Source organism: Diabrotica undecimpunctata, chromosome 9, assembly GCF_040954645.1.
Source record: "Diabrotica undecimpunctata isolate CICGRU chromosome 9, icDiaUnde3, whole genome shotgun sequence".
NCBI classification, from domain to species: Eukaryota; Metazoa; Arthropoda; class Insecta; order Coleoptera; family Chrysomelidae; genus Diabrotica; species Diabrotica undecimpunctata.
Window position 1 is genome coordinate 117,222,087 of NC_092811.1, and position 20,721 is coordinate 117,242,807.

Consider the following 20,721-nt stretch of genomic DNA (forward strand, 5'->3'; position numbering starts at 1 on the left):
AAGAAGGGTTTGGGACAGACTGTACATGTTAAGTCTTAAGTCAGCCGCTGCCGCTGTGGTCCACAGACCACTAATAACTAGACATTTCACGCAGGTAGCTCAAGGTCAAACTAAACTAAATGTCATTTGTAGTACCGATACAAATCTTAAGATGTCGCTATACTCTGTCTATAGTCTATACTCTGCAGTTTAGGTTTAGAGCCAAACTAAAAATTATAATTGTCAATCGCAAATTGTCAGTAATTGATTAGCGTCAATATAATCAGATTTCAGATGGTTATTATTCGTGTAAATTGTTTGATTTAATGGTTATTATTGCAAAAAAATCAAACTAAACTTGGTTTAATATCTCTGGGTTATTGTTAGCATCAACCTCAAATTAGTTTGTGTTTTAAATGTTCCTGGACTTCAAATAGTATTTTGCAGATTAATAATAATTAGTTAAATATGGTTTTTCACAATAAATGTTGTATCCTACAATGTACCAATTCGTCAACAATTAGACATGCCTTTCCAAATTCTGATAAAGAGATTATACGATTTAGGAAGTGCCTTAGTGTTATAAAAAATCCTAATTTTGATATGATGAATTCCACAATTCCACTACGGTTTTTAAAACAAAACGAATATGCCACAGGCACTTTGAAGATAAGTTTACTTGTACATGGAGTCATAGCTTGTACCAAAATGCAATTCCCGAGAACAAATAGCTGATTGATTTTAGATTCCTGCTCTAATCTACATCCCAGAAGTATTTCAATGTTGTATGCGGAAGCAAATGTAACAGAAAGTAAGTAACCCTGATATGCAATTAATAAAAATTATTTTATTTGAAGTGAATCATGCTATAAATTATTATATTAACTTTTTGTTTTAGTTAAAAGTTCTTCAACAAGTAGAGATGTACAATCTACACACATGTTTTAATCATTTGAGATACCCCATTGTAGTAACTATTGGGAAGATAACAAATTAATAATTTTCCAATTGGTTACTATTTCATGAAACTTTTTAGTTGCAGAACACAATTATGCACAGTTACCAAACGAAGAGATTTTAATTGTAAAAACTGGTGAGAGTAAGGATTTAAAAGGTAATCGTAGTTAAACAGTACATTTTAAATTTTGTTGTTATTTTTCTGACTTTTTGTAAGCTTTGTCCATAAAATTGTACAATTCTCAGTAGTAATAATGCATATTTCTATTGTATTCTAAATTTATGTATGTACAAAGTTGTTTTATATGTATTAAATAAATAAATAAATTATATTTTGCCTTATTTTTTCGTAAATGGTATCGTGTATATTTTAATTTAAAAATAATTTGCACATTTTAAAATTTTAAATGCAATTTTTTTTTAAATAAAAAATTATATTTAAATATTTTAAGCTTTATATAAATTTTCCCACCAAAATTAAATTTTGAAATTCCCGCGTAATTTCCCGCTTGAATTAGTTCCGATACAAATCTCTTGGAGCGCTGGATTTCATATCTAACTAAAGTATTGGCATTTCGTCGTAAGCATTACGCCCTCTAGCGGCTATTGCAGTAACCGAGCTAAGAGCCATTATTTATTTACTTTCACGTTGAAGGCATATTGTGTTTTGGTGTCATTTGGAGATTTTGTTTATTTGATAGTGTATGTACTGTATTTTTATTTTTGTTGTTTCGCGTTGAAGCTAAATTGTGTTTTCGTGTTTTTCGAGTTCTTTAGTACTTTATTTTGGCTCTAAAAATGAATTACTATTGTTGTGTTCCCGATTGTAATTCTTGGGTTAAAAGGAACCCAGAATTAAGTTTTCATCTTTTTCCAAAACCAAAGAAAACAAATGTTATTATTGAAACCAAATTGGGCAGTAAGGAGCTTGTCGACAGAAGGAAAGTTTGGATTCAAAGGCTCAAAATTGGGAAGAAAGTTTCAGACTATATGAGAGTCTGTTCTTTGCACTTTAAAGCAACAGATTTTCTTCAAAAAGGTATGTTTTTTAAAATTAGTATGATTGGCCAGTAATTTTTTTTTCTGATTTTAGAAAGAGTAAAACGCAGGACTTTAAAGTGTCAAGCAATACCTAGTCAGAAGCTTCCATTGGAGGTACACAATACAGAGCCAGGACCATCCTCTAGATATATAAGGACAGCTGCTAAACAAAGAATGACCACAACTGTTGCTCCAAGTTTAATTGCTTGTGAAGATTGTGAGGATGAAGATGATCAAGAGGTAGCAGAAATCTTAATTGGTTTAAGAAATACTGTACAGAATAGCACTCTTTCATCAAAAGATGCAGCTGTTCAAGTGAACACTCCAAAAGTGCTTACATTGTATGAAATTATAGATAATGACATTAAATTAAAAAACTTTACTGGTGTACATAACTTCTCTATGTTTAATTGTATAGTAAATATGATTGAAAATTATATTAAGGACAAACGAGTTCATAGGTTAAACATTCGACAGCGGATAATGTTAGTTCTTACAAAATTTAAATTAAATTTGACTTATGCCACTTTGGGTTCTTTGTTTGGTATTTCAGCTGACTTAACAAAAACTTACATTTATGAATTAATACCTATCTTGAGCCACAATTTACGGCCATTGGTGTTTTTTCCCACCAAAGAAGAAATTCTTATTAACATGCCAGTTTGTTTTGCTGCTTTTCAAAATGTTAGGCTAATTTTAGACTGTACTGAAATTTATGTACAGACTCCAAAGTGTCTGTGTTGCCGAATACGATTTTATTCTCAATATAAATCCCATTTAACAATTAAGTTTATGACTGGTGTTTCACCTGGTGGGTTCATAACTTATGTCAGTAATGCATATGGAGGAAGAACATCAGACAAAGTGATATTTGAAGAGAGCAATGTAATCTCTTTATTAGATTCTGGCAGAGATGCAGTTATGGTAGATAAAGGTTTTCTTATTGATGATAGTTGTAGGTTATATAATATACAATTAATTAGACCTCCCTTTTTAAGAAAAAAATCCCAATTAACTACTGAGGAAGCTATCTTAAATGCCAAAATTGCATCAGCTAGAGTTCACATTGAACGAGTTAATCAAAGATTAAAAATTTTTAAAGTTCTTAGTGGAAAGTTAAGTTTTGCTTATGTTCCATTAGTTAATGATATATTTACAATCATATGTGCAATAACAAATATATCAGCTCCAATTTTATCTGATGGAAAATTTTTGGAGACATAATGTATATTAATTTTATAATTCTCTTCCACTTCCGTTGGCCCTTTTCTTGACAGAGTGCATTATAAGATGCATGTATTTCAAAAGTTCATTTTACCATCATATTTGATTTTAAATTTGTTTATTTGGCAATGCCTGCTTCAGTGCACGTTTCTTGAGTTAATATCTATTCTTCAAAACCTACTTTTAAATTTTGTGGTTACTAGCTTTTATGAATTTTGTTTAAATGCAAATAATTTTTTTAAATCACATTCCGGGTACAGTATGACTTCATATATGGTTGAACCGAGGCAATTACATGAAATTAGGTACGACCAAACAGCTCACTGTCCTGAATATTCAATTAAAGGAAGATGTAGGAATTATAGTGGTGCACAAATATGTCTGGCAAATGTAGAGTATAGAATAGAAATATGCTTTATTATCACTGAAAATTTTACAATTTACGGACAAAGTTTACAAAAAGTCAAAAAAATAACAATAACAATTAAAATTTACTAAAATTATATAAATCATCAATATCCCAATATACAATCAAAAATATATTTATATATATATATATATATATATATAATATGGTAGCTAATTATAATTTATTCTCTTTCAGCCCTGAAGAAGCCGAATTAATTATCTTTGATGAAAACGTTCGGCGAAACAATTGATACTCATTAGAATCTTTCTTGCAGATTTCCCCAAAATTTAAGAGTTTAGTATAATATATATATATATATATATATATATATATATATATATATATATATATATATATATATATATATATATATATATAGTCAATATCAAAATATACAATCCATTACAAAATTTAACTAAACTGAAAATTGAATAATAAAACCTTGCGAACTAAAGCGAACTGATGCATGTGATACCCAAATATATATATATATATATATATATATATATATATATATATATATATATATATATATATATATATATATATATATATATATATATATATACTTTAGTTGCTTGTACCTAAATGTACTGTAATTTTTTAGTTATTCGTTAAGAAACTATTCCACTGAATGATATGGTCTTCAGATTGATAGGATTTTGTCAATTTACGAAACTTAAGGAAAGGAGTTGTAGATTTAAGTACCAAACTTGGAGATGGTTGTATTTTTTTGCCGAATATAATATAGATTTCTTTACTAACTCAGTGGACGGGATCAGTAAATACACATCAAAGGTTGAATTTCTGATGGAGTAGTCATGATTAGGTCTTGCCGAAAAAACATTTAGGTGTTAACGAATTAAGCGAAAAGTTTCTAAGATATATAAAGAGGGAAGAGTTAAAATCCTGTGATTGTTGAAGTAGCTTCTGCAATGTTTTATTCTACTGAGGCCAAACAGATACAGTATTGCTCCTTTTTGTCATTTAAAGATAATATCAGATTGGGCAGCTGTACTAGAACCCCAAAAAGGAAGGCCATATTGAAGATGAGACTTGAGCAAAGAAAAATATGTTGTACATGTAGTACAGAAAACAGCATCACTGGTACATTTATTAGATAAAAAGCTGAACTGTCTTTGTGATAAAATTTTATCTATCTATCTATTTTATCAGACTATGTATCAAAGTCTTTAATATGTAAAAAGGTATATATTTTACTGTCAATATACTGTAGAGATATTTAATAAATAAATAAAAATAACATGTATTTTATTTTTTACACAGATGGTGTACCATATTTTTTAAATAATTATGTTTTATTTTTGACAACATGTTGAAGCAAAATTCAAAATCGAAATCGATTTCCATTATTAAAACGCTGTTGTCAAAAGATGCAAAAACTACAAATGCAGTTTTCAACAAATTCAAAACAGCCATTCCCATTTGTATTTGCCCATAATATTTGTGATTTTTTTTTATTGTGTATTTTCCATCTATTTGTACAATGTATCTGGAATTTTTTATTGCTTCCAAAATCGTCTTGGTTTTTCCTAAAAAAAGTTAATAGTATAAAACCCATTTTAGTTAGTGGGAATCAAGCCAAAATGAGTATAAGCTTACCTGCAAATATACATTTTATTTCCAACAAGTAGAGAGGTTGGTCACCAAAAAAAATTATTCCATCAGGTGAATAACTTAGCCACCTATTTGATGAGGAAATTACCATGCCACATTCCATCACATCCATCTTTGAAATTTTCATATACATTTCTCTTGCTGTACCCTCAAATTTTAAACCATGCTTAACATATTTATTATTTAACTGAGGTGGGTAAAAGTATTTAAATGCTTTGGTTTTCCAATCTTTATTTGAATATGTAAATATTTCATAACATCTACTACCAGTGATTCGGAGTTTTCTATATTTTTTCCACTCATTGGAATTTTGAGGTATATTGATGACAAGATCTAGATCATCCTCAAGAAAACTAGATATTTTCTCCATGCAACAATTTTTAACGGAAACTACCTCAACTGCAGACAAATACAGCATTATAACTGACTGACAAGCATTATCTAATACTGCTCTAAATCGACAATTATTGGGTAATATATTTTTACATGGATGAATACCACTTGATGTTGAAGGCAAATTTCTCCTACCCTCTCTAAAAAGTAATGGTTTTAAAATTTTCATTTATAAAGAAAAAGGCATACTAACCTGTGTTTTGCAATAGCTGAAAGTGGAAGATTGTCACAGAAGAAGTTTCTGATTGCGACTTCATCTACTGGTAATCTAGTAGACCTATCTTTAAAATATGGCATATCTTTAAAACATGGCATTTCACTTACAGGCATTGGTTTGTATTTATCTTCTGCAATTTGCTTGTGTGAAATCCATGAACACTGCATTTGTGTTTGTGAAATCTTTTCCATTAATTCCACATCTTCCCTAAAACAATATTAATGTAAAATCAAAAATTATCCTTGTATAATTGCACTTATTTTTATAAATTTACATACCTTATACATTTAACAAGAACAGCAGAGACATGTTTACATTTTCCACTATTTCCTGCTTTACATGAACATGACATTTCGCAAATGTTCACACCATTAGTTAAAGATAGGGTTCCTTTAATTTCGTGGGGATTGGACTTGACTGAGCTGGACTGAAGGCATAAACCATATATTTTGATGGTGTGATCAGAACTTTCCTCCAATTTTCCAGTCAAAATAAGATGGCCAGAGTTTAAAACTTGTTCTCCTTCTACAACACATCTTGAATTTTCAGTAACACCCAAAAACTTCATATATTCTAGGATACTTAACTTCATGACTAAAAAATAGAACTTTAACAATAATAGTTACAATCTTTGGCGTACACTTACTTAAGATATTTTTTTCTTATGTAAAGTTCACTAAAATAAAACTTATAACAAATGGTCTATTAATCAGTACGAACAAAACTACTCAAAAACACATAAAACTAACACACACAATCGCAATATACAAGACAAGATGTAAACAATATTATAATGGCTCTTAGCTCGGTTCAAATTCATACCGCATTGGCGCTGCGATCTTAATCAGAATAGTCAATTGTCGTGAAGCATCTAGAGGTAGGTGATCTGTGCTGTGGTCGTCTGAACGCGCCCAATGAATGACACTAATAGGTGAACAGTGAACAGCAAGGAATGATAGAAATAGGAATAGGAACAATGCATGGTTCTGTATTCATTGTACCATGAGGAACATGTGTGTATTATAAAATAAAACAGATGATTCTAACCTTAAAATGTGATTGATACAGTAAAGTCAGTAAATTATTTTTGCTTAATTTTGAAATATAATGTTTTATACATGAAAAATATTGCCATTTTTAAAAACTACTATGTTTAATATTACGAGAAGCGTGTTTAAAAATTGTTTTAGTAAGCGGTTTATACAAAATATACAATCCCTAGAAGGAACTATTGAAAACACAAGTAAAAAGCAATCACCATCATTGCTTATAAGTTGTAAACGAAAAAAGTTAAATTACTATACAGGGGTTCACTATAGTAAATTTGATGAGATACCTCTTGCTTCTAAGGGGTGGAACCACACAAAATCTAGAGGAGACTTTTTCTTAATAAATAGGTTGAAGAATGAAAAAAATCAAACATATTCTTTTGATGAATTAAACATTCATCCTAAAATAAAAGATGCTTTAAAAATTGAAGAGATAAGGGAATTAACAGAATTTCAAGCAAGATCTATTAATGAGGTAAGGAAAGGTAGGTGTTTTATCAAAATGATAATGTAATAATTATATAAACGAAATACTTTTTAGGATCTCATCTTCTCCTAGCAGCTGAAACTGGTTGTGGAAAAACACTTGCTTATCTCATACCAATAATTCAGGATTTAATTTCAAACAAATCGGAAGCTGCTAATACGCCAAAAGCAGTAGTTATTGTGCCTAATAGAGAGTTAGCTTACCAAGTTGGAGAAATAGCAAGACATCTTGGCGATGCTCTTGGAATTACTGTAAAAACTGTTGTTGGAGGCAAAACCAAGGCCTTAATGATGAATCCTGTGTTTGAAGATATTGACATTTTGGTTGCTACTCCTGGGGCACTTGGTAAACTTTCTACGGTGGGAATTTATAAACTAAATGAGGCAAGTTTTTAATGTGTTTAATGTTCATCTTCTTTTTATTTCTTTGTTTGTCATCTTTTATAATATAATAACTGTTGTGGTTATAGGCAAAATATGCAGTCTTTGATGAAGCAGATACACTAATTGATGATAGTTTCATAGATAGGATGGAAGGTTTAATCAAAAGGTTACCACAATCGCAATTTATACTAGTATCTGCAACTTTACCAAAAAGATTTCCACCTGTATTAGCACCAATAGAACCATCATTAAAACATGTCGTATCGCCAAATATTCATAAACCTTTATTAAATATTAACCAGAAATTTTTGAGATTAACCAAATCTACAAAACCTTCACATTTACTTCAAATTGCAAAAGCCAACACTAGGCCCATGTTAATTTTTTGTAATAAAAATGAAACCTGCAACTGGGTGGCTCTGTTTTTAAGAGAAAATGGGGTAGACTGCTCAAATATTAATGGTGATATGAACTATTCAATAAGAATAGATCAGTGGAATAAATTTGCCTCAGGAGAGACAAAAATCTTGTCTGCTACAGATGTGGGTAGTAGGGGACTTAATACAATACAAGTCGTACATGTTCTCAATTATGATTTCCCGCTCTATGCTGCTGATTATTTGCATAGGATTGGAAGAGTGGGAAGATTAGGCAGCCCAGAAGCCTGCAAGGTTACTAACTTTGTAGTAGGAGCTCCAGAAGTTTCGTTAGTTCAACAGATTGAGGTTGGTAAACTTTATATTTAATTCTTAGTAAATTAAATTTCATAAATTATTTTTTTTAATAACATTTATGGCGTTTCTGCTAATTGAATATGTTTATGACTGACCAATTATTAGTTCTATTCTAATCGTAAAATACTAAAGAAATTTTAATCTGTGAGCTTACTTACAGTATTTTATAGCGCAACACTTGCTCTGCTTTTAACATTGACACTGCATTAAACAAACTCAAATTGCTTGTCATTTTGCATGATCTTTCTAATCCTATGATATTGAGGAGCTTGATTGCCTCATGTTCATGAGTGCCTTTCATCTTCTTGATTACTTTGTTGACATCTTAGATTTCCAGGTCTCTATGGAGCTTTGGCATTCCTAATGTACCAAGGCTTATCACATATTTTCACTAAACTTTGTACTAGAATCTCCTGGTGCTTTGAATATTGCTTGGGTTGCTACATCTCCAGAGTTGTCAACCTAAGTTTATATGGGTTTCATGATACAGTAGACTCCCTCTATAATGAGAACTGAAATGGCAGACTAATTACATTGTTATGTCAGACAACAATAATACTGTGTATACATATGATTATGTAGTTTTCTAAAACATTAACTTCCTATAGTGAAGCCATTTGGAGCAATATAAGATGCTAAATATTGTTTGAATGGCGTTTTTGAAAAAGAGTTGTTTACTTTTATTGTCTATAGCAGTGGTCGCCAACCTCTTCAATGTGTTAAGCTACTTTGTTAATTTTGAAATAAACAGCGAGCTACCCACACGGAAGCCACGTAATGCAACGTAAATGAAATAATCCACAGTTAATCTATCATTATATGTTTTTATTTTACTGTTTAACTGGTAATACATAATACATAGGTACTAATAATAAACTAATAACAAAATAACTAATATTACTAGTACATACTTGTTCATAGCTACATTCCTACCTATCAAACGAAGGTATTTGAAAAATAAACACAAACTTTTATCCAGCCACAACGGCATGTCATGTATGATTTAAAAATAGTTAATAATAACAACAAAAAAACAAAAAAGTAACGCACTATCATAAACATAAACATTGAAAAATTAAAAAGCACGTTCAATGAGAAGGCTGACACTCAGACTCATCGATAATTTTTTTTAATGTTTTCAGTATAATTTGATGCAGTCATTCGAATACAATTATCCAAATGTTCATCTGTAAGTCGATTGCGATATTTGTTCTTAATAAACTTCATATTAGAAAAAGAAGATTCACGCAAATAGGTTGAACTGAATAATGCTTTCACTTTCAAGGCAACACGGCATAGAACTGAATATTTGTCTTTACTTACAATAGGCCAGATACATTCAGTACTTGAGACTAACGATTTTACTGTTATTTTAAGGCGAAATCATTTTAAACTCAATGACTTCCATTTCTGTTGCAGCGATGTCTTCGCCAAAGTTCTGCATAACACAAGCTGCAAACTGCTGGATATCAATTTCCATAAAGGGTGAAACAACGAACTGCGCTACTAAAGCGCATTTCATTGAAATCCTTAAAACGATTTTTGAAGTTACTCTTCAGGGTAGAAATTATTTCTACATGATATTTGTTATCATAGGGTTCTAATGGATTTTGAGATATTTTTTCTGAAAGAATAGGAAAATACTTGGAATCGCTGTTAATTAGGTTTTGTTCCCAAAACTCCAGCTTTTTGATAAATGCTTTTATATCAGAAATCATTTCCGCTAGTTCTTTGTCTCTCCCCTGAAGCTGCAAATTAAGTTCCTTTAATTTCTCTGTAATGTCCACGAGAAAACCAAAATCTCTAAGCCAGATTGAATTTTCTAGTTCCGGAGTCGGTTCATCGCGTTGTTTGAAAAATTGAACTATGCCAGATAGGATATCATTAAAACGTTTCAGCACCCGTCCTCTACTTAACTATCGGACTTCAGAGTGAAGGAATAGGTCCCCGTATTGACAGTCAACTTCATCGGCCAAGGTTCTAAATAATCTTCTTTGTAACGCTTGAGCTCCTAATCTTGTTCACAATTTTTACCACCAGTTTCATAACGTTGTTTAGTTTCAGGAAATTTCCACATAATGCTTGCTGATGGATAATGCAGTGGTAACAGAGAAATTGCGGAAAAGTTTTATCTTTACGACATAACGCCACCAGACCCTTATCACAACCCACCATAGCTGGAGCGCCATGGGTTGTCAAGCCTACCATTTTCGATATTGGAGTTTTCTCGGAAGAAATAATATTTTTTAAATGAGAAAACAACTCCAGTAGTGTGTCCTTTCAGCGGAATGAACTTCAAAAGATCTTCTTTAACCGTAAAATCACTAAAAACCATCCCGACGAACACGGCCATCTGGGTAGTGTCAACGACATCTGTTGATTCATCCAGTTGAAATGAAAAATAAACGCAGTTATCTAAGTCAGTTCTTAACCGTAAAAAAATATCATTGCTCATTACTTCTACACGTCTCATCACTGTATTAGCAGAAAGTTGCATAGATTTTATAGCTGAAACTATCTCGTCTTTATTTCTAAAGTTGGCAAATACCGAATCAGCAGCTTCTAAAAACGCCTGTTTTATCATTTCCCTGTCTTCATAAGGTTTCTTTTTTTGTGCAATTATCTGGGACACACGGTACGGTGCTTCAGTTGCAGCCTTATTTTTGTTGACTGTTCTTAAAAATATTGATTGTTGTCCAATTAACTATTTTTTTAACTGTTTCAGTTTCTCCTTTCTGGCGGCAGAATGTAGTGGGAATGATTTTTCAAAATTAGAATGTACAGTTTTATGATGTCTCTCAATATTTCCTTTTTTAGCAACGGAGACCGAAGTATTACATAACAAACACACAAATTTATTTTTAACTTCTGTATAAAAGTATTGTTCTTCCATTCCGAATGAAAGTGGTATGTCTTTACCTTCTTACAACTGCTTGCCATAATATTATTTTTGTTGTTCTCTACTAACCCAACCGCTGGACGTTGGTTACGCGTTCAGTTTTAAACTAAGCGCAATGTCGCCGCGCCGTGCGTATTTATCCCGTTCAAAGCAATCCAGATCGTTCTCGAACACTAACGCGCTGGTCCGGCTGGTCGGTTCTATAAATAGCCGATTCTATAAATAGCCGATTCTATAAATAGCCGATTCTAGCTTGACGGCGTCAGGGGCAGATCGCTCACTGCAACGTTGCCGCTGTTTATGTTTAATATTTTGACAATTAGATTTTTTTGTGGAATTTTCGGAAGCTTCTCTGATTTTTGCAGTTTGTATTTTTTAAATTAAAATCGTTGTGAGAGCTACCAGAATTGACGTTGGCGACCACTGGTCTATAGCATATTTTCAAGGATGACATAAACTATTCCTTCTGCAATTGGAAGAAGTCTGTCATTTTTGATTGCTTTAAATTATCCAGTATCATTCTATCTTTCATATTTTCTAAAGATGTGAAACAGTTGTATGCTTCTTCATTTGCGTTTTGTCTTTGGATGAAGTTTCTTACTACTTTTAAAGCACTTTCCACATCTTGTCTATTAGGTCCTTCTTGCATAGATTCTCCGCGATTGTCTTCTCCATCTTCATCACTTTCGTCACTGACGATAATGCGCTCCGCTGGCGGATTTATTACTTCCGCGATAATTTCACTATCCGTCGGAAGATCACATACAATGACGTCATCATCAATGGCAATGAATTCAGCAAACTCGTCATCATTGTTCAGTGGGGCTAGTTCTTGACCTTGCTGTTGTAACCTCAACCACTCTGCTACAGGATATTCATCTTCTTCGTTTTCTACTCTCAGTATCTGTCCACCCCGCACGACCGAAACATTTTCTGATGGTTTTTTATCTACGAGTGTCCATGCTTTGTGGATGAAATTTATGGCACCTAATAAAGTAACAGGGGATTCACTACAGTTTTCCACATTATTCAGGATCCGCTTAATTAAAAGTTTTCTGTAGTGAACTTTAAGGGATCTTATAGTTAGACCTATTAGATTATACCTTAGGTACATAGAAGAGAAACCCAGGACGACGCAAAATATCATGGCTAAGAAATTTGAGAGAGTGGTTCGGTTGCAGCTCATTAGAATTATTCAGAAGCGCGGCCAATAAAATTAAAATAGCGATGATGATTTCCAACCTCCGATAGGAGAAGGAACCTGAAGAAGAAGATGATGCCCATTTGAAAAAGTCTAATAGCTTCGAGACTGTACCTTCCATGTAGCTATTTGCCGGTGGATTTTCTTCTCCTAATACAAAGAACCGCACATTTGCCAGACTGTCACACTGACATAGAATGTGCTCTGCTGTTTCTTCTTCGAGGTGACAGAATCTGCACAGGTCATCATCTGATAATCCCATCAGCTTCAAGTGCCTATTCAGCTTACAGTGCCCTGTTAGAAGACCTACTATGGCTTTGACTGTTTTCCTGTCTTTGCTTATTAGGTCTGCCGTAAATTTTGGCGAATCTTCTGTAATGAACTGTTTCGCCTGTCTTTGTCCTGGTGAATTCCTCCACCATTTCAGAGATTTGTGAGCTACCCACTTGTAGCTCTTCTTGTTACTGTCTTTGCAACGCCGCAGAAGGGTTCCGGTCTAATGAATGGCATTGATGAGCCTTGTTTGGCCATTTCATCTATTTTTTTCATTGCCCTTATGACCCTCGTACCTCGGTACCCAGGCTACCGTAACCTTGCTACGGTCTCGTAGTTTATTTAGGGCATACACACAATCCCATACTAGCTTAGAATTGACCTCTACAGAATTGAGTGCCTTAAGCGCTGCCTGACTATCTGTGAAAATGCAACTGAACGGAACGTTCTTTCCTGCCTCTCTATTTCTTTCACGCAGTGATGGATTGCCGTCATTTCCGCCTAGAAAACTGTCACATCCTTAGATAGACTTACCGGGAAATGTATCCCTTGATTTGTCCCTACTATGCCGGCTCCCACACTCCGATGTTTTTGAGCCATCCATGTACCAAGTAGCAGCAGCTTCGTCTCTGCCTGATATCTTAATTGTGAACTTATTGTTAAAGCTATATCTCGTAGTTGTTGCATCGATAGGTTGCCCCATCACAATATCGGCTTTTAGCTCCTCGATTAGCTTTCTGTTGTCAGCACCATGCACCTGGCTTATATGTCGCTGAATATGGATTAATCTGTGCATCACTCATCTGGCTTCGCCCTGTATAAAGATGTTAAATGGTGGTAGATTCAGCAGGACTTCCAACGATGCAGTAGGAGTTGTTTTTATGGCCCCCGTAATACACAGGCATGCTAGCCTTTGTGTATTACCTAGCAGCCTTGTTGCTCACACTTGCTGCGTCTTTGTCCACCACGTCACCGAGCCATAGGTTATCATTGGTCTAATAAGATAACCATATAGTCATTTTGGGGTTAAGTCCCCAATTCTTACCGCACATTCTTCTACATTTGCCCAGGGACATAGTAGCTTTCTGTGTGGTTTTCAGAATGTGAGTATTCCATGTAAGCCTTATAATCAAAATACACCCCAAGGTATTTTGTTTCTTTGGCAAATGAAATCTTTGTTCCTCCCAGCACCGGTGGTTTTAGGCCTTGTAGTGCTGTTTTTTTGTTGAAGTTGACGATTTGAGCATTGACTATCAGTCTCGCATGTTTACACCAGTCGCCAACTATATTTAGGGCTGCTTGCATTCTCTCAGACACGACCTGAGCAAATCTGCCCCTGACAACGATCGTCCGCATATCCCAGACAATAAAAGCCTTCTGTGGACAGATTTCTGAGGAGATCATCTACCAAGGTTGCCCAAAGTAGAGGGGACAGAACTCCTCCTTGTGGACAGCCTCCACCTACTTTTGCTTTAATGGTTGCTTTACCCAGAGTGGAAATTACTGTCCTATTCACCAGGGATGCCCTTATCCATCTGCATATTACCGCAGGTGCGCCTCGTCTACTCATAGCTCATATCACAGAGCTCAAATCTATAACGGCATTGTAATATGCTTTAAAGGGAGCGAAAATTGAAACATCAAGGGTTAGCAGTTTGTTATTACAATGAGTAGGCAGAGTCAGTATGATTACACCATTATCCTTTGAAAGTTGAACAACGTGATAAATTGACTCTCGTGAATGTCGTAGATCAGTATGGAAGGATTTTCAATTGAACTCTTGCTAATCTTGATGAAGTGTTTCATAACGTCGACAAACAGCTCGCTATTCATCCATCCACTTGATTTGCCAAACCCAGTGTGCCAGGTGGAGCTCCTTGTGTCATATGCTCCTTATATTTCCTTGGAAAAACCATGGGAGGGAGCAGAAACGTACTTTTCACACATACCACACATGTGGTAATAAGAATACCCCTTTCACCGCTAGTACAACTATTCAGCTGCTTTATACCTTTCTCTGTCACGACTTTCTTAGGTTTCTGCACTGTTGTTTAGTCTCATCAAGGTTATATACCCTGATATTAGACACAGCTGATGGATATCTAGAATAAACGGCATGTAAATTGTCGAAGAACTTGTTGACATTATGTGGAATAAATGATGTTAATCTTGATAGTCCAACTATTTTATCCTTGATCCAATTCGCTGGAACTGGAATATTGTTTTAAACCGCCATATTATATGCTACCTTTCGTGCTTGAATGGTTGTTAATCCGTAGCTTATTTTTGATGTAGGTAATCCACAAAGAAATTTTCTGTGCCTCTGGACACATTGTACAGCATAATTAAGTTCCATTCGATAATTATCTGGATTAGTATGTTTTTTTGCGACGTATCTTTATAATGTCTTAAATTTTACTCCGTGGTCAACGCAGCAATTCTCATGATTTTCCGTCCAAAAAATCTTGTACGACACTTGCCATATCATCGGAGCTGAATGTCGCTCGACTCCTTGGTTTTTCTTTGCGCAACTTTTATTCTACATAGACAACATATTATTATAGCATACACACTTGGTACAAAATTTAGTAGTACACAATAGGACAGTCTCATTGTGTACTATCCTCAAGTAGCATTGTTGTAAACCAATGCAAATAATCATATTTAAGTTTTAGTTTTGTAACACGACTATTGAAGGTTAGACTAACTTAACTGTGGTATTTCACGAATGTACTTGACACAAATCAAGAATTAGTTTCGATAATAAGTCAACAAAACTAAATATATAAATCAATGCCTTGAAAGGTCCCTAGACGAGAAAAGTGTGTCCCTGTTCTCCTAATATCGATGTAATATTTTATTTTGATAGGGCATTTAGGTAAATTATAATGATGGATACTGTCTTATTACTTTTGTGTCTGGCTGTATGACGATAAGTCTAAGCCAAAAGAAAAAAGTCAACAAAACTATATAAAAAGTAACTTCTTACTTTAATTAAACAATTTATCACTATAACTTTCACGAGGTCACGAATGAAATGATGGTATTTTGACTGGCGCTGTAAAATGACATTTCTGTAATAATGTTGGTTGCAGAATTGAATCTTGGCGGTAAATTTAAAAAATTAGTAGATTGTCTTACTGTGTACCATGTCTCATTGTGTACTATTCTTCCCTATATCTATTTCATCTCTATTTTACTCTTAATGAATTCAAAACGCAATCACAAACTTTTTACCAACAGTAAAAGTCTAACAAAAACTTAAATTAATTTATATATCTTATTGTTTTAGCTTGCAATTAGAAGAAATCAGGCCCTAGAAAATGTAGATGGAAATATAACAAATATTGTTCAAAGAAAAATAGCCAGAAACCAGAGGGAAAGTGCATAATTTATGAATATATACCACCATTTTGGCATATATTTTATGACTTTTTGTTTCCCCAATAATCTAAGATCATAAGGTTAAGAACAAACAAGAAATATTTACATAAGATAGTGTACCTACATCTAAAAGTCTCAATTTCAACATCAGTAATGATTTTCTAATTATTTTGTAAATAGCTTTAATAAATTATGTAAAAAATAAATATTTTATTGTTTTACATATAAATTGTATTTTCCAAAAACTTATAAATATATTAAAATAACGTAACCATCTCAGACCATGCTGTGCAAAATTTATTTGCGATGAAATGAAATGAAAACAGGAAAAGCGCCGGGTTTCGACGCCATTCACGCTGAGTTCCTCAAACATAGCGGCAGATTCACTAGGCAATGGCTCGCAGAATTCTTTTCTGACATCCTTCAAACGGGAAACGTCCCTCACCAACTCAAAAATGCAAAAATCGTCGCCATTTTAAAACAAGGGAAAAGTAATAATTCACCGAAAAACTACCGCCCCATCGCACTCTTAAGTATGGTGTACAAATTGTTCGAAAGACTGTTGTATAATAGAATCAGCAAAACCATATTCCAACACTTACCAGTGGAACAGGCAAGATTTCGGCCAAACCGCAGCTGCACAGACCAGGTACTCGCCCTGACCAATTATGTGGAATCAAACTTTCAAAAGCAATTAAAAACAACCGCTGTCTTCATCGATCTATCTGCTCCTTACGACACTGTGTGACGACAAGGGGCAATATATAAATTAATGCGAATAATCCCATGCAGAAAGACCACTGAGGTTATTAACGCCATGCTATCCAACAGTTGTTTTAAAGTTATATTGGGAGACAAGACTAGTACCCAAAGAAAACTGAATAATGGACTTCCACAAGGATCCGTGCTGGCTCCCATACTTTTCAGCCTCTAGATAGCAGACATGCCAGAAACCACATCAAAAAAGTTTGGATACGGAGACGACTGGACGCTTGCCGCAAGTCATAAAGAATTCGAGGTCACTGAACGCATTCTAACAAACGATTTAAATGCCCTAGGGAATTATTTCCGCAAATGGAGATTGCAACCCAATCCAACTAAGACAGAAGTGTCCTGCTTCCATTTGAACAACAAGATGGCCAACTATCAACCTCAAATCCATTTTGAGGATAGACTCCTTAACTATAATAAACACCCAAAATACTTAGGTGTTACACTTGACAGAACGCTAAACTTTAAAGAGCATCTTACTAAGACTGCTGCAAAACTCCGAACTCGTAACAACATCCTGCAAAAGCTCTGCGGCACTACATGGGGCTCCTCAGCACCCACACTTAGATCGACAGCATTAGGACTGGTATACCCCGTAGCGGAATACTGTGCACCAGTATGGATAAACAGTCCACATACTCATCGTGTTGATGTCCAACTCAACCAAGCCATGCGAACTATATCGGGCACAATCAAGGCCACGCCCACTTACTGGTTACCAGCTTTGAGTCATATAGCTCCACCACCCATCCGCCGGGAATATGCCCTTGTCAGAGAATTTACAAAAATCAATACTGATCCTGAGCTCCGCTCCCATGTCGGAACTTCCGCCAGAGACATAAATAGGCTCCGTTCAAGACACCCGCCTCTAAAAACAGCAAAAAGGCTAGTAGATCAAAACTTTAATGTAACTGAACGGTGGAGAGAACAATGGGAGAATAACGCTGCACCAGCTAACTGGAACATGCCATGTATTACAAGCAAACCTGAGGGCTTCAACCAACCGAGACGAATTTGGACCACACTCAATAGAATAAGGACGAACTGTGGCAGATGTTCCGACTCACTTTTTAGATGGGGAAAAATACAATCACCAAATTGCGACTGCGGCGCCGAAAGGCAAACAGTAAAACACATGGTAGAGGAATGCCCGATTAGATCCTATCACGGCAACCCTTCGGATTTCCTGGCTGCTACAAAAGAGTCAATCGAATATATTTATAATCTAGATGTTTGTTTGTAGAATAATATTTTTGTATTTACTGTTGTTTGTAATTTATATAATTTATATATATGTATATATATGAACCTGTGATGTAGCCATACGCTAAATAAAATAAATTTATTTGCGATCATGCCACGGATCGATGAACATTGAAAGCAAAATCTACGAACGTAGACTACTTTGCGTTGTAAACAACCCTGACAATTATAAGGGTTGCAATGGCTATAAGGAGATACAAAAATGCTGTACTTAGATACATGAAGATCTCGCTAGCCACTTGTACTATTCTTGCACAATCTGGCATCAGCATTGCATAAATCATTATCATTAGAGACAAGAACGCACAAGAAACGGTAGGGGAGAGGGGTATGATGGGATTAGCTAAGGAAAATAACAAAATACAGCATAATTCCTATGTTTATTACTCTTATTGCTCTTAGTATATTATTACTCTTATTATATGGCGTGTTATGTCATTAATCTAATTATGATTTGGTACAATCTTAGGAAAATCAACCTATTACATTTTTTAACAATTAGCCATTAATAAGAACATTATGAAAACTTACTTACTATGTGGTAATGGAATTGGGGCATGATGGTGATGCTAATTATTCTCACAAAACAAACAAATGTGTATCTCCTCCAGATTTTCATTGTCCACCCCACCACAAGCACTGTGCGCCCAACGTCCACAGATATAGCAGCCTACCCAGGTTTCTGACGATGTCAAAAAAAAAATCGGTTGCCTGTAAAGTCGGTTTTACGGGCGAAGATTTTACGTGACAACGTCTTTTTCTCGGTAGAATATTTATTGATATGAATATTATTAAATTGCACAATAGGAACAAGGAATTGAATGAAAATAAGAATTGCACCAATTTTAACTATAGAAATATATTTTGTTTACTAAAACATTGTACATGTAAACTTAAACTTAACTAATTTCTATTTGAGTGATTTTGTTGAGGATAGGACGATGATAGGAGAAATATGAAATGAAAGGAAGTGTTTCTGCTGTAATGTGTCTTGAACGCCAAGAACGCTCGAGAAAGACAGAGACACAAGCACGGAAGCACGCACCGATTCAACGCGCCTAATTCTCTAGTGCTGCGCGCGCAGCGGACCGATCATGTTTGAGTGGGAGAGAGACGCAAGGCATTCGCCGGTCCGGCGGGCCTCTCTCTCGTTCGGTGACTCACTGTAACAGACGTGAGCGGGCGTTACACTTTTTCATGAATGACTCCGAGCCACAACCTAATTTAAGACGTTGTCACGTCAAAATTGTGGTTCACATCATTACAATATAAGTACCTAAATGGCATCTTCATCATTACTCTTTTGCGTTTTGCTTTTTTGTTTTGTTTTTAGCATTTCTTTTGAGGCGAAGATCATTAGTATTCGATGTTTTCCCCGGCTTTTTCAAATATTCCAGCTCTTTTTTATAAGAAGTTGAGGTAATAATGGCTGTTTTTCTTCGCCGGTAGGTATTGTTTCCTTTTTTCAGTTCGTTGAATAGAAGGAATTGACAAAATATCACTAGGAGACGCATTTTCAAAGCTAGACATCAGATCAGGGAATGCTGCACGAATAGGAGATTTAGGTGAATAAGAACATTCAGGTTCGAGGATGGGTGTTTTATCAGGTTTTGGCGTGACTGTTCTCCTTATCAGTATTGATATTCTGTTCCTTTCCATTTTTAAACTGCCAATTGATATGCTAATAGATGTCTCAGTTCGATAGTTGATAGTCCAAAAAGGTGCTCTTCCATATAGTTTAGATATGCGTCCATTTCGTCTTCTTTAGGTGTAAATATTGTTTTGTTCGGCCTAAAAGTAAACCAATAGTAATTTCAACGTCTTTATCTATTTTCTTAATATATCGTTCTAAAATAGGTAGCCTCAGACACTGAGTATGCCGAAGCAGCTTTTTTGTATCCCATCTCTTTACTTAAAACTTTATCTATAGCTGTTTTCATAACATCTGTCGACCACTCCCCTCTTTTTGTTTTTTTCTTTTAAGTAATTACCATGGTATTACCTTAAATAATGCAATGTTATTTATTAAGAAATTTTAATTAACCCAGAACTACAACCCCATTTTAACCCCAATTCCCCATCAAACCCCACACCCAATACCCCCTCTTGCGCGTGCACTCTCAATCACAGTTTCTCTCGCAGTGACGGTCGGTAATGACGGTTGTCCGTTGGTCGAATGAGGCTCCTTATTGGCTTACTGCATGCACTGCACCCCTTCACCTACTACCCTAGAATAACAGAGACACATAGAAGCGACATAGCGGTCCAAAAGCGTGTACCATTTTTGTATACGCATGCCCGATTCTGGTTGTATTACTGTCAAAAACACGTGCTTATTCTTTAATTCTGGTTGTTTTCGATAGTCCGTAGGCGTCTATGGTAAATACTCGACACAACAAGTGCATTTGACCATTTATAT

General features: G+C 34.6%; 3 protein-coding genes across 3 annotated transcripts; 2 read left to right on the top strand and 1 right to left on the bottom strand.

The window, feature by feature from the left end:
- The first annotated feature begins 1,573 nt into the window (after positions 1-1,573).
- Positions 1,574-4,874, top strand: LOC140450544 (uncharacterized). Its single transcript, XM_072544200.1, has 2 exons — positions 1,574-1,975; positions 2,030-4,874. Exons 1-2 carry the CDS (start codon positions 1,735-1,737, stop codon positions 3,199-3,201), a joined length of 1,413 nt encoding a protein of 470 aa, XP_072400301.1. The 5' UTR covers positions 1,574-1,734; the 3' UTR covers positions 3,202-4,874.
- On the bottom strand, positions 3,600-6,639 carry LOC140450545 (uncharacterized). Its single transcript, XM_072544201.1, has 5 exons — positions 6,505-6,639; positions 6,137-6,452; positions 5,835-6,065; positions 5,234-5,781; positions 3,600-5,163 (listed from the first exon to the last, which is right to left on the bottom strand). Exons 2-5 carry the CDS (start codon positions 6,448-6,450, stop codon positions 4,883-4,885), a joined length of 1,374 nt encoding a protein of 457 aa, XP_072400302.1. The 5' UTR covers positions 6,451-6,452; positions 6,505-6,639; the 3' UTR covers positions 3,600-4,882.
- Positions 6,640-6,745: 106 nt separating this feature from the next.
- Dbp21E2 (putative ATP-dependent RNA helicase Dbp21E2) lies at positions 6,746-16,474 on the top strand. The gene is made up of 4 exons (XM_072544205.1): positions 6,746-7,392; positions 7,449-7,777; positions 7,864-8,502; positions 16,177-16,474. Exons 1-4 carry the CDS (start codon positions 7,008-7,010, stop codon positions 16,273-16,275), a joined length of 1,452 nt encoding a protein of 483 aa, XP_072400306.1. The 5' UTR covers positions 6,746-7,007; the 3' UTR covers positions 16,276-16,474.
- Positions 16,475-20,721: the final 4,247 nt, after the last annotated feature.